The sequence below is a fragment of the Cyprinus carpio genome, chromosome B18, assembly GCF_018340385.1.
Source record: "Cyprinus carpio isolate SPL01 chromosome B18, ASM1834038v1, whole genome shotgun sequence".
In the NCBI taxonomy this organism is placed as follows: domain Eukaryota; kingdom Metazoa; phylum Chordata; class Actinopteri; order Cypriniformes; family Cyprinidae; genus Cyprinus; species Cyprinus carpio.
The window spans coordinates 18,670,043-18,684,317 of NC_056614.1; the positions used below are offsets into that span (position 1 = coordinate 18,670,043).

The window sequence follows — 14,275 nt, forward strand, 5'->3', positions numbered from 1 at the left end:
TCGCGTCTGGTGTAGACACATTGTAAGGAGAGATGACTGAGGACAATGGCGAATGATCTGCAGATCCTCAGTACCACTGACAAACATATATAATCTTGTAAAATGTGTGGTAAGTACTGCTGCTACATAGTAAAAATGGAGTACGTGCGATCACAAATCTCAAGTGATAGTGAAACTCAAAAGCGATCGTGCATTCAAAAAGGGGTGGGATCACGATGCCGGCACAACATCGTGATGTCTATCAGCCATCGGCGATGGATGATGGCATAGTCTATCAGCACAATCCTAATTGAGATGCTGTGGCATGACCTTAAACAGTCCATTCATGCTTGAAAACCCTCCAGTGTGGCTGTATTAAAACAATTCTGCAGAGAAAAGTGGGCCAAAATTCATCCACAGCGATGTGAAAGACTCATTGCCAGTTATCGCAAACGCTTGATTGCTGCAAAGGGTGGCACAACCAGTTATTAGATTTAGGGGGCAATTACTTTTTCACGTAGGCCCAGGCAGGTTTGGACAGCTTTTTTCCCTTAATAATTGTAATCATTTTTTCTGTATGAATACTGGATTCTGATTGGCTGGCAGGTATGCATTAAAACAGTTTAATCACCGTTCCATATTAATGCACTGCTTTAATTGATGCACACATCACTTGCGCGCACACACACACCAAGAGTGAGATATATATATATATATATATATATATATATATATATATATATATATATATATATATATATATATATATATATATATAGAATAAATAAATAAAAGTTTTTGTTTACATAATATATGTGTGTGTATTGTGTATATTTATTATGTTTAATTTTTTTAAGTTTTTGTGCCATATCGTGTTCATTATTGCAGACGGTTCATTGCATATAATGGACATATTATCGGAGATTCATAGCTAATATAAGTCATAATTTATGATTAGGGTTATTTTGAAGTATGCATTTTGTGAAGGTTTTTTTTTTAAATGTAAATGTATCTTTATGGAATCAGGATTGTCCAAAGATGTGGAGAGGCCAGAAGAGGAATTAATCCTGGTTCTCTTTTCCATTGTGTCTGTGTCTGGTATATTCCTCTGTGTCGCCCCCTTCATTGTTATGTATTGATCTTTTGTTCTGTTTCTCCTTAATTTGTATTATTCAGCTGCCTGTGGTATTCCAGACTTCACTATAATGTCAGGGCATTTTGGGACATTAGTTGAACTGTTAGATGTCGTGCCCTACGTGTCTTTGCTGTCCTAGCAGTTATTCTGTGGTTTTTACCACTGTGTACTGTACGCTGACTTTGATTGTCACGTTTTGTGTACTTAGATGTTTAGACGCAGAACTGGAACTATGCCAAGCCAAGAATAAAATTAATGGGAGGGGAAAAATCAAAACAAACTTTTTTTTGTCCTGTTTATAGCGCATTGTAGCACAATAGTTCAGTATGCCGCAAAACAGGTTATAGGTAGAACCCTGTTAATTGTTTGTCTGTTTATGACGGGTGGCTCTTGAAATACTGGAATTGTGCTTTAACGTCAGTTTTCATGTTGGCGTTGTAGGTTTCATCATTGTACGTCACAAAGGTGATACATTCAGAGAAAGGATGAAATGATGAAATGACACGTATTTTGATTCCGGTTTGTTCTTCGTAAACAAGAGTCATGTCAGAAAGGATTTGTCAATATAGCTGAACGTGTTTATGCAGTTAGTTCACTGTTAAAATGTACTTGTGGATGGAAGTCCTTTTCTTGTTTACTTGCATTGTTCATATTACAAAATAGTCTGTTTACCTTCTTAATATATGTTCTCTTCTTAATACTATTTATCTGTGGCAAAAAATGTTTCCTTGTAAAATATAGCTAATTAATTTATGAAGGATAATGTGGCACTGAAAACTGGAGTAATGCCTCCTGAAAATTAAGGTTTTCCAACACAGGAATACATTTCTTTGTAAAATGTTTTAAAATAGCAAATTACTATTTTAATTTGTCATATTTCACTAAGATTGCGTGATCTTCCGAGCTGCTTTGTTACAGCCTGTTTTTCCTTAAGTCTTTCTTCCTGTCTGTCTGATTTTAGTACAGCATACCTTTATAACCTGCTCATGGAGGTGTGACGTAAAGTTACATCATCAGCTGAATGTCTTCCAGGAGTTGAGTTACACCCCATTTCAGAGCATGCCACTTCCTGTGAAAAGGAAAAAAATGTAATGACTTCAGTCTTATCTTCAGTCTTAAACTGTCTCAACTAGTTTTCCGATATTCTCTGCAGAGATCAGATGCCATGATTACAGATGGTTGAATTTTTCTGCAAGCATGAAGCGATACACTTTTTTCCGGATAGATTTTTAAAATATTTTAAGACACATGAAAAACAAGCATTTTTCCTTTTGTTATCACAAATGTCTCTGCATCTGCATACTTTCCTGGAATGAATGTCAATCTTGCAGTCATTTTTATAGCTTACAGATTTATATGAATAAATGAATGAATTATTCTGGTTTTTTTTTTTTTTTTTTGTTTTTGTTTTTTTCTTATTCTGTTTTTTTTAAAGGGCAATACACATTAATTAACATAAAGTAAACAAGTCTTACTATGTAAATGTGCCAGATTTAGCCATTCAGGCTAATTTTCATCTGCAGTCCCTGGCAGGTTGATGGTAAGAACCATAATCCACAAGTACACAAAGCAAAAACAAACACATAACAAAAACCAAAATACAATAAATAAAAAAACAAAAAAACATATTTGATTATCCAATAACCACCCTTTTACCGATTTAGAAAAATGAGCAAGAGATGTGATATTTCTTAATCCTATGGGTATAGTATTCGATGTATGTACTGCTCTATAAGAAAATACTGATTGCCCAAAAGCACTTCTTCTATGTGGTATTATACAGTCCCCTCTAGTAGTGGCTCTAGTAAAAGAATTAGAATTTTTCCTGATAAATTTATTAAGTGGAAGCAGAGCCAAACCATGCAAAATTTTAAACAAGTAAAATATCTGCAAATTTAATCATGTTTTCCCAACTTAAAAACCCATATTTAGTTAAAATTTTACAATGGTGATATGAGTTAGACCTTTTATCCAATATTTTCAAAGCCTTCTTGTACAGTCTTTCTATTTATTGCAAAATAGTCCCACCTGTCTGTGTCCAACTGGTGAGACAGTAATTCATATGAAAAAAATCATAGCATTAGCGTATAACTTTATAATTTTAATTTTATTCCCAACCTTTTTAACTTGTTTTTTAAATGTAAGTTGTGAATCAAGTATTATACCTAGATATTTATACTCTTGAACTACTGATATCCTTTTACCTGCAACTGTGACATCTGGATCGGGATCTCTATTTGCAGACTTTGAAAAAAACATACATACAGTTTTGCTAACATTAAGATGTAAACACCAATTTTTTAACCAATTTGTAATCTTAACCATTTCTGCTGATAATTCATCTTCCGCTTGTTTTTTAGGTTTAGCATGCAGGTATGTAATTGTATCATCAGCATACATCTGGCAATTTACAGCAGGTGCACAAACATCAGGCAAATCATTAATTTATAAACTGAATAACAGAGGATCTAATATTGATCCTTGAGGTACACCAACTGAATTAATAAGTGATTGTGAGATTTTGTCTACTCAAACACACAGTTGTCTATCCGTTAAATATGATTTTATCCATTTAATTACTCTTGTTGAGAAAGTATATTTTAACAACTTTTTAATTAAAATCTCATGATTTACTGTCAAATGCTTTCCTTAAATCCAGAAAAAAAGCTCCCACCACACCACCTTTATCTAATTTTGCTTTAATTTTTTCCAAAAGAAGGCAATTTGCGGTTTCTGTTGAATGGTACTTTTGAAAACCAACCTGCATCGGATGCAATGAAAATGATGTGTTATTCAAATGTAATATTCAAATGTAATATTTTACATATTTATTGCAATTTTTGAAACTGCGGGGAGAATAGTAATGGGTCTATAATTACTAATTGACATATTATCTCCCGATTTAAACACAGGTGTAATGACTGCAGTTTTCCAAGCACTCTGAAACACTCCTTCATTCATAGACCAATTTATAATTTTTAAAATTGGAGGAATAAGTGCCTCTTTATAAGTTTTTAAAATATTGTATCCATTCCATGCACATCTTTTGCCCTTGAACTATTAAGAGAAGTAATAATCATGTGTATTTTGGTATTTGTCAGTTCTTAAAAAGTCAAAGTTGGAGCATTAAAATTTATAGGTAGAGCTAATTTTTTTGAATCAAATACATTCTTAATTGAAGTTTTTGTAGAATCTATAAAATGATTATTAAACACTTCTGCCACCTTTTTTGAGTCATTAATCTTATTGCCATCTATATTTAATTCTATGGTTTTATGTATCTTAAATGTTCCTGTTAATTTCTTTAAATTCTGCCATAGATGCAGGAATCATTCTGTATCAGTCAGAATATAATGCAAGTGTGTAATATTTAAAGATATTCTTGCAATGTAGACACATTTTGAAGTCTTAACTCATAAGTGAAACTTGGAAAGGCCTGAAGCTAGTCAGGTGACACAGCTCCTAACCTCTGTTAGCTGTGGTGTGACCTGGAACTTTCTGATTCAGCACAAGATTGATGTCTATCATACTCACACTGTTAAAAATGACGACAAGGGCATCCCATCACATAAATAAGGGTAAAAGTCTGGTGTCTCCCTGTTGACAGCATGCTGGTTTTGATGAGATAAACACCTGGGCTGTTTGACACATGCCCTATGGAGCACTTATGAAATATGTAAATCTTTACGTGCGTGCTGACGTTTATAAACATTCCAGATGATATTTTGTAGCTGTTATTTTTCTCCTGATAATGCATTTGACAAAATGCATTAAGCATGTGTACAGTTAATAAATTGAAAATGTGGTTTACATTTTGTTGTAAAGTAAACACTTATTCAGCATTAAATTGATCCAGTTTCACAGTAAATGCTTTATAATGTAACACAAGATTTGTTTATAATAAATGCTGTTTGTTTGAACTTTCTATTCAATAAATTCTGTACTAATGTATCATTATTTTCAGAAAAATATTAAGCAGCACAATGTTTTAACATTGATAGTAATAATAATAAGAAATGTTTTTTGAGCACCAAATCAGCATATTAAAATTCTGAAGGATCATGTGACACTGAAGGCTGGAGTAAAATTTTAATATTTCACAATATTACTACTTTTTTCTGTGTTTCTGATCAAATAAATTTTGCCTTGGTGCAAAAATCTCACCGGCCTTAAACTTTTGAATAATGTGATTGTGTGCAGTAATTTTAACAAACTGCTAGATAACTTTTGTGATCAGATTTTCACACTGTTAAGAGTGAAACAGGATATTTAATTATGACTTATCCGATAAAATACTTGGAACCATTAAAAAAAACACCTGTCTTCCATTTTCTGTTACTTGAATTACATTTTTTATTTGGGGATTTGCCACGTTACTGCTCTGCATAAAATCTCTCTTCATGGAAAGATCCGCTTCCTTTTTTTTCGTACAAACAGGAAATTAAAGGTGAGCTCAGATTCCACTTCTAAAAATAGTTTACTGTGTCTGTGCTATTTTTAGGTACACTGCAACACTTGCCTCAGGTTTGTTTACTCTCTGACATCACCTAAAAGGACATTCCAGGTCCTAGGCTGGATCATGTTACACATTAGAAGGCATGCTTTAGTATACATGATGTGGAATGCCCTGAGTTTAACTAATGGCATAATGTAATGATCTTTAATTAACCCAAGGATTAATGAGCCAGTTTTTCAAAAACTCCCAAACGTGAACTTTTGTCCAATGGCTTTGGTAAAAATAAACAAGGAATATCCAGAGAAATGAAACTTGCATATGGGACTACCGGAGGGCCAGCTGGTCAGGCGATATGACCGCAACTGTCCAAGGTCTGCTCACTACATTTAGTGGGCTGGAAGTTGGTGAGGAACTTTTCAGACCGGGTCTGAATATCCAGATAAAATGAACATCCACTTGGGATTATTGGAGAGCCAGCAATAACCAAGAATATTAAGCCATTATTTTGAAATACTATTAACAGTTCTCAATACTTGTTTGAACTGAAGCAAAGGGAAGTCTAGGGCTCTTCCTAGGGAAACAGACATTAACAAAGATTATAAACTAGATACCTAGTTGCCGGAAAACAACGGTTTACTATGTAAAACAGGAATTGTGTAGGAAACATGAGGTAGTTTCTCCATTTCATTCATATTACCTGTGTTTTCTGGTGTGGTGTTTGAATGGTAGCCAACTGATTTAATGTTAATGTTAATATTTTAATTTGTAAACGTGACCTGAGAATACTAGATTTCCTGGTGCAAATAAAGTGGGATAAAGACAACAATGATGGTAATTTAGTAATTCAGCATAAAGCTAATACATTTTATTTGAACAACAGCTGACCAAATCAGGTTTTCGAGTTTATGCAAGATCTGCTTTGTGGGAAAGTCATGCATAAAATTGGGTACAAAGACAGGCCTCTGAAGTGATACAGTACAAATAATGAGACGGTTGACGCTACTTTATGAGAAGTTTGTTCTCAGCTCTAGCTTCCTGATGAAGAGTTGGATGATTTCCAAAGTCAGTGAAGAGGATATAGTCTGCCGCCTCCATATAAAATTACTTTGAAACACTGCAGTTTACTTACTACAGTCATTTCATCAGAAATAATTCATTTTGAATTTTTTTTTTAATCTCTATAGCAGCTCCTTTCTGTGAACACTTAAACATTGTAAAATCACTAACGCATGACATCTAATGTTAACATTGCTTAATGTTGTTGCCTAATGGTGATTTGATAATGTCAGTTGGCATGCATTTTTTGGGGGGGTTTCGATAGTTTTTCAGGAAATGAACAGGTATATTCTTGTTAAAGGAAGACTTTTGCTTCTGTTGAGTCTAGATGAAATGACGACAAATCTTTGCTGACTTTGCCATGTCAATGACAGCTTCTTTGACCGAGAATGTGGAAATACTACCTGCTAATTGTAAACATTTCGCTTTCATTAAGAGAACTGCAAATGTTAAAACTCTTTAAAGGAAATAGATCATTGAGATGTTTGTCACGTTAAAGAAAGTCACGCTAATGGTTAGTTGTGCAACGGATCACAAAGCTCACGATTCGGATCATATTACGGATTTTAAGTCACAGATCAGATCATTTTTCGGATCAGCAATAAATAAATTCTGAAAGCTTATTTGAAGTACTATACCACAGCAAAAATTTAACTATTAAAGTCAGTAAAAAAAACAAGAACAGTTACACAAATTAGATGATTACAACATAAGTTACAAATAAAGTCAGTAACAGTAGTATTCAGGTGCAGAAATTTAATAAGTGTAAAATTACACTATAGTGCTCACCGCACAAATTAAATACATATTAACCTTCTCCGCAAACAACCAAGGAGCATGTAATTTGCTTTAGAAAAATCAGAGCTATTGACCTAGACACTTTTATACATTCTATTGGTGAACTACCAGTTGTGACATCCATTGACCAATATAATGCTGCCTTTACATCTGTTCTGGATGAGTTTGCCCCCGTGAAGAAACGTGTTGTTTCTTTTAATTCTTCATCTTCTATACTTGATCCACTTCCTACTAGTGTTAGGAAAAAGTGTCTGCCAGTTATTATTCCTCGTATTAAAGTGATTGTGAACACTTCACTTGTTTCAGGAATTGTTCCCCCAGCACTTAAAGTAGCAGCAGTCAAACCAGTTCTTAAAAAATTTGGGAGTGATATCGCCAACATGTCTAATTATAGGCCTATCTCAAACTTGCCATTCATTGCTAAGGTTCTTGAGCGTGTGGTAGTTGGTCAGCTTCCATTGCGGCAGGGCATCCCTCAGGGGTCGGTATTGGGTCCTACTCTTTTCAGCATTTATATGTTGCCTCTTGGGTAGATTATTCAAAAGTATGGTCTTTGTTATCAGTGCTATGCAGATGATACCCAGATTTACATTAGTACTCAACCTGATGTTACATCAGCACTTTCAACTTTTCAACTATCTGCTTGTTTACTGGAAATACAGGTCTGGATGAAACCGAACTTCCTACAGTTAAACTGTTCAAAAACTGAAGTTCTTCTGATTGGCACTTTAACTGCTATAAATAGATAAACTTACAGTGGATGAGTGCCAGATTTTCCCTTTTGTACAGGTGCAGAATTTGGGTGTGATTTTTGATGCACAGCTGACTTTTAACACTCATTTTAAGAATGTTACTAAAGAAGCTTTTTATCATTTTTGGAATATTGCACATATAAGACCGTTTCTCTCTATGCCTGATGCAGAAAGGCTTATTTAAGACTTTATAACATCCAGGCTTGTAATTCTCTTTTTGCAGGGTTACCTGCAAATATGATTAAAAGGCTGCAATATGTGCAAAATTCAGCTGATCATGTTTTAACTTACACACCATCCCGCAGTCATATCACTCCTGTGCTTTCTCAACTACACTGGCTTCCAGTTTAATCACATATTGATTTTGAAGTTCTTATCTTAACCTATAAAGCAGTACATGGGCTGGCCCCAGAGCATATTTGTAATTTGGTCACAGTGTCTACACCATCTCGGCCTCTCCGCTCTGCTGGTTCTCTTACTCTGTACCAGCCTCGTTGTAAACTCAAAACTATGGGTGGGAGGTCATTCTCTTGTATTGCTCCCAGGTTGTGTAATTCTCTGCCTTTTCCTATTAGGAATGCTCCTTCTTTTGATTGTTTTAAGAAATTACACAAAGCATATCTCTTTAGTGAAGCTTTTATGTTATAATCTTACAGTTGTTGTTGCCATCGTTGTCATTGTGTTGTCCTTGTGATTGTTATTATGGAGTAGTGTTGTTTCTTTTATTGTTGTTTTATAGTGTTCAAGCACCTTGAGTGTAAGAAAGGCGCATTACAATTAAAATGTATTATTAGTATTTGGTAAAGCTGTGGTGTTATTTGATTAGCAGACAGAAGAGGTGTTTATTGGCTGCTGTCTCTTTAAGACCAAACACACAGACCTAATACTGACACACATCCGGTTTCTTTCGCAGCTGTTTACGTTCATTTAAGACATAACCGACTGTGTTTACTAGAATATTCGCCAAGACTGTTTTTTTTTTTTTACTTAACTTTTTGTGTATGTGAAAGAGGAATCAATTCGGTGTTCACGCGGTGTCTCTCTCTTTGCGTGTGCGCACTCTGGGTGTGTGCGACAGCGGCTGAGCACACAGAAAACAGCACACGAGCTAAAACATGCGACAAAACATGTGCAAATGATAAACTTTAACTCTATGATTGTTAAACTTAACAGTTAATCCACGAATCACATGCGTGCTGAACCATGTGGCCTGGTCCATACGGATCACGGATCATCTACGATCCGTTGCACCCCTAGTATAGGTAAAATTTTTATCTAAATCCCCGTGTTTTTCTTTTCAGAGGGCCAATGGAGCCACCACCTAAGAAGGAGATGGTCCCGTTGCCCAAGAGGCCAGATGAATGGAAAGACCCATGGCGCAGGTCTAAATCCCCTAGGAGAAGACCTGGTCTCATGGGCTCCCCTCCACGTGGCCGTAGACGACACAGGCCCTCCGGATCTTCAGTTTCCCTTTCCAATTCGTCTAGGTAAGATACCTGCCTTGGAACCATTAAGACATTGGTGTCATTTGATAACGGAAACTTTGCCTACTTTTTTGCAAGTTAAAGGGATAGTTCATGAAAAACCCTCAATGTCATTCCAAGCCTGTTTGACTTTGTTTTGTTAGAAAACAAAGAATTAGAATTAAAAATTTGAAACTTTCAATTTTACTCTTACAACACTAGCTTCTCTAATCTTTTTGTATTCTGTCTATTTGTTTTCTTTTTATTTATTTATACATTTAACAAAAGCAAAAAACACTAGCTTGCTCTATTCGTTTTCTATTCTATCTGTTTTCTTTTTATCATATAATAAAAAAAAGTGTGTGTACGTGTTAAGCTAACTGTGACTTGTTATAGCATTTGATTTTGATTGCTTCCATTAGCTGCGTTTCCATTCACCTAATTTTATGCGCATTTTGGAATGTCGCATTAAAAAATGCTGGATGTAAGCGCCAAGATGTGCCTAAATTCTAAAAATGCGCATAAAAAACTTTTGCGGACATTTGAGTAAGATAAACTTTTTATCCGGTAAGAAAAAATGCGCATAAACTATGATGGAAACACATAAATTCCTCCATGCACATCAAAAAAGTCATGTGACTTTGCGCTATGAGACGGGATAACTTATTAATAGCAGACCGATCTCAATCACAGCATCTATATGTTGTAGTGGTCATTCTGAAATGCCTGAGCAAAGTCTCTCGTCAAAGTATTTCTGTTAATTGTCTTAAACGATTGCATTCCCAAACAGCAGCATCCACCTCTGAAAGCATTGACAGCATTTATTGCGTTACGTCTGCTCGCTCTGTAATTTATATTATATGTGAAAATTATTATATTCAGTGGCTTCTCCTATATTCTTAGTGATATTTAGTGCCACAGTTTACCAGGAAGTGACAATTTTGTTCTCTTTGACTCGTTCGATGGAAACGGTGCTTTATTCGCACATTTTATGCAATATTCCAGTTTTGCGCATACATTTAATTTGAATCTTTGGATGGAAACTTAGCTATTGTCCACATTTGTAAGTCGCTTTGGATAAAAGTATCTACTAAATGTAAATGTTTAGAACATAAAACAATATTTTGAGAAAAGTCTCTTTCATTGAGGTCCAATGTTGTTTTGGACCCCATTGACTTTCATTATATGGATGGACAAAATCAACATTCCAGAAGAATAAAAAGTCTGAAGAAATACAGGTTTGGAATGACAGGAGGATGAGTAAATACATTAATTTTTTTTTTTTTTTTTTTAAGCTAAGCAGTGATGCTTTATTTATACATTTATCTAATTTTCCAGGTCTTCATCCCGATCCTCATCATTTACGGGTTCTGGCTCTTCCCCTTCCCGATCTCGTTCTTCTTCAATGAGTTCCTACTCAAGTCACTCCTCTCAGCACAGCTCTTTCAGCGGAAGCCGCTCTAGGCAAGTTATCACAGTTCACAACAATATCTTGTAATGACTTCGAGAACATTCAGTATCCCACATTTATAATTCACTGACTTTTACTGTGACTGTTTGCTTTTACTAATAACTTTACTTTCCATTGTCTAGATCGCGATCCTTCTCTTCCTCGCCCTCCCCGACCCCCTCAGCACAAAGAAACACTAATAAGAACAAAGCTGATCAGCCTACTGGTGCATTGAAAGGGTAAATACACACCCTCATGCTCTCAAAACACATTTGGTTTATACACCACTAAGTTTGGGGTTGGCAAGTTTTTTTTTTTTTTTTTTTTTTTTGAAAGAACTAAATATTTTGTATATTTAATATTGTATATTTAAATATATTTAAAATTGCTTTTATTCAGAAAGCAAGCATTAACTTGATCAAACATGATGATAAAGTCTGTTTTATGTTACAGAAGAATTTTCTGTTCCTCAAAGAATCATGTTTCACTAAGATTTTTTTTTGGGTGGGGGGGAATTTTAGAATGATTTATGAAGGGTCATGTGACTTTGCAGAATAAATTACATTACAATATATATCAAAATAGAAAGACAATTTAAAATTGTACTAATATTTTACAATATTACTGTTTTCAATGTATTTTTGATCAAATAAATGCAAACTTGGTGAGCATCAGAGGGCCTGTTTACACCTGGTCACTTAATGTGTTTTTAGTGATCGGATATCTATGTGAATGAAATCCGATCTTCTCCGATTCCTGCACTATATGCAAATTTATCAGTTCACATCAAAGAAAGCAACAGATATGCACTGCATTTTATTCATCATGAGCTAATTTCAAGATTGAAGACTGCAATAGGAGAGAGCATGGCATTAGCACTCGTAAGATAATTTAGTCTCACTACTTTTAATGAAGATGATTTTGTGTTTAATAATCAACTCATTCTATTCATCATGAGCTAATTTCAAGATCGAAAACCACAATAGGTGAGAGCATGGCATTAGTATTCGTAAGATAATTTAGTCTCACTAATTTTAATAAAGATGATTTTTTTGTTTAGCATCTGCGGCTTACTTTCAGTTTCGTTTGTGGCAGTTTGTGTGTTTGATTGCTGAAGAGCTCATCTGCAGCGATGCGTGTAGCATTATCGCTGTCATATCTGACGGTAACATGATTTTTTGCATATATAGGTGTTGTATTTTTATTGTTTTGTCTTTTTGTGATGTCATTTAGATTTTAATATGTGGTTTTAACATGTTTGTTTTTTTATTTTTGGAGTGTTTAATTTGGAATGCGTCCCAGACCACCTCCTGAAGTGGTTTGAGCGATCGTATTTCGTATTTAAACCAGTCTCGAAAGCATTTCGTAGGGGATTTATGCAAGGCCTTTTCACAATCAGGTAGAGAAAATGCATGAAGTGACCAGATGGTAAAATAGCCCAGAGACTTCTTAAAAAAACATTCAGAAATCTTACCAACCCCAAACTTTTGAATGGCAGTATACTAGTCTATATCAGAACAAGTTTTAGTGTTTTGCCTATTTCTAGCTATAGTTGTCAGTACTGCTCTTCTCATTTACTCACTGCATGCACATGCAAATGCATATTTTCATTCAGCCACCCACTGAAGCCTGGTGCACTGCCCCCTCCTCGCAGGGAGAAAGGACCCCCCAAAATCATGCCCAGTCCCTCATTGCCTGAACAGCCAGGGAAACCAGCCAAGCCAATCACAGAGGCAGGAAAGCCCCCTAACCCCCGTCCAGCTGGACGACCTCCTGGACCCAGAGAGCCGAGAGAACCACCCAACATGAGAGAAGGACGCAAGAAAGAGCGTCAACAGCATAACCCACCTCACAGGTACAGCACGCGTTACGTGTTCATTCTGCCACTGACACACACTACCGCTCTTTGTTTGGTCATTTATAAGGATCATTCACCCAAAAATGAAAATTCTGTAATTATTTACTCATGTCCTTGGAAACTTTTTCACATTTTTTTCTTTTGTAAAATGCAAAGGGGTTTTTCCCTCATGCACGTGAGGTGATGATGGCTACGACTGTCAAGTTCCAAAATAACAAAAGAGCAAAATAATGTAGTAATAGTGGTCTTTTCAACCAAGAGAGTTTGATGTCTGTTTGAAAATGGTTATATTTGTGGCTAGTGGCATGTTAAGTGGTGAATAATGACTTAAAATGTTCTCTATTTCCTTGAATTCAGTCTGTTTTTTGTTTTTTCACAAAAGGCTTGAAACCATGAATTTATACTTTTTCTGTTTTAATATTTAAATCATGTTTTAAACATTGTATAATTAAATATTTATTTTATTTCTAATTTATTTAATCACTTTGTTTTTCATGGTATAAATTGTCAAAGGGATTTGGAATGACATTAGTAGGGTTAGTAGTTAATAGCAGAATATTTTCTTTAAGGTTAAGGATTGCATCACCATAAGAGCTGGAGATTTTGTTTGTGACTTGATAGTGTGCTTGAGTTTTTGTTTTGTTTTTTGTGGTTGTTTTTTTTTTTTTTTTTTTGACATTTGTGTTTTGAGTGTATTTGCATATGAACCATTACCCAATGAACAGTGTTCTGTGTTTGTGTGAGTGAGTTTCTAGAAAGGCGCTTTTCAGCACAGGGAAGCAGCATGTGACAAAGTTCTGTGATCTGCAGCAGTGAGAGTGAAGTTTCACTGTGGATGTGGAATACCCTGTGTGGGTGTTCAGGAAAATCTCCTGTCCACCTTGTTTCAATGCTTCAGAACAAAGAAGCCTTTGTGGACTTATCATAGTTGTCATTATGTCATTGGCATTTGGCCAGATGTTGTTGGCATTTAGGAGCACATCTGATACAGACAAACCTTTAATATTTGATATTAATATCATTTAGTAAATATATATTTTTTGTTATTATTTTTTTAAGGCAGTGTGGCTGGTGCTTGCCCATGCAAAACGTATAGGTTGTTGCTCTGTGGTTGAGTATTGTAGGTGTCTACAAGATTTCTTTCGCTTTTTCTCCACCACTCTAAAATGTTGAAAATAGGAAGAAGATCACCAATCACCGTTATGAAGCATCATTCTTGTCTATGAAGGACATGCTACACTGAGAAGTCACTGAAATATTCTGCACCCCTTTTGTTTGGATAGATATTTTTTTGCGCGCTGTCATTTTGAAATGCGAGGATCATGTAG

The 14,275-nt window shown here is 35.2% G+C and overlaps 1 protein-coding gene across 4 annotated transcripts in view; it reads left to right on the forward strand.

Moving 5' to 3' along the window:
* The window catches only part of zc3h18 (zinc finger CCCH-type containing 18), a 32,541-nt gene that overhangs the window by 12,889 nt on the left and 5,377 nt on the right, over nucleotides 1–14,275 (forward strand). For 3 of the 4 annotated variants that reach the window (XM_042744180.1, XM_042744182.1, XM_042744181.1), the window contains exons 10-13: nucleotides 9,478–9,663; nucleotides 10,978–11,103; nucleotides 11,233–11,328; nucleotides 12,705–12,944. In XM_042744180.1, the coding sequence (XP_042600114.1) occupies nucleotides 9,478–9,663; nucleotides 10,978–11,103; nucleotides 11,233–11,328; nucleotides 12,705–12,944 (648 nt within the window). The remainder of the gene's footprint in view (nucleotides 1–9,477; nucleotides 9,664–10,977; nucleotides 11,104–11,232; nucleotides 11,329–12,704; nucleotides 12,945–14,275) is intronic. The other variant, XM_042744183.1, reaches the window with a different exon arrangement.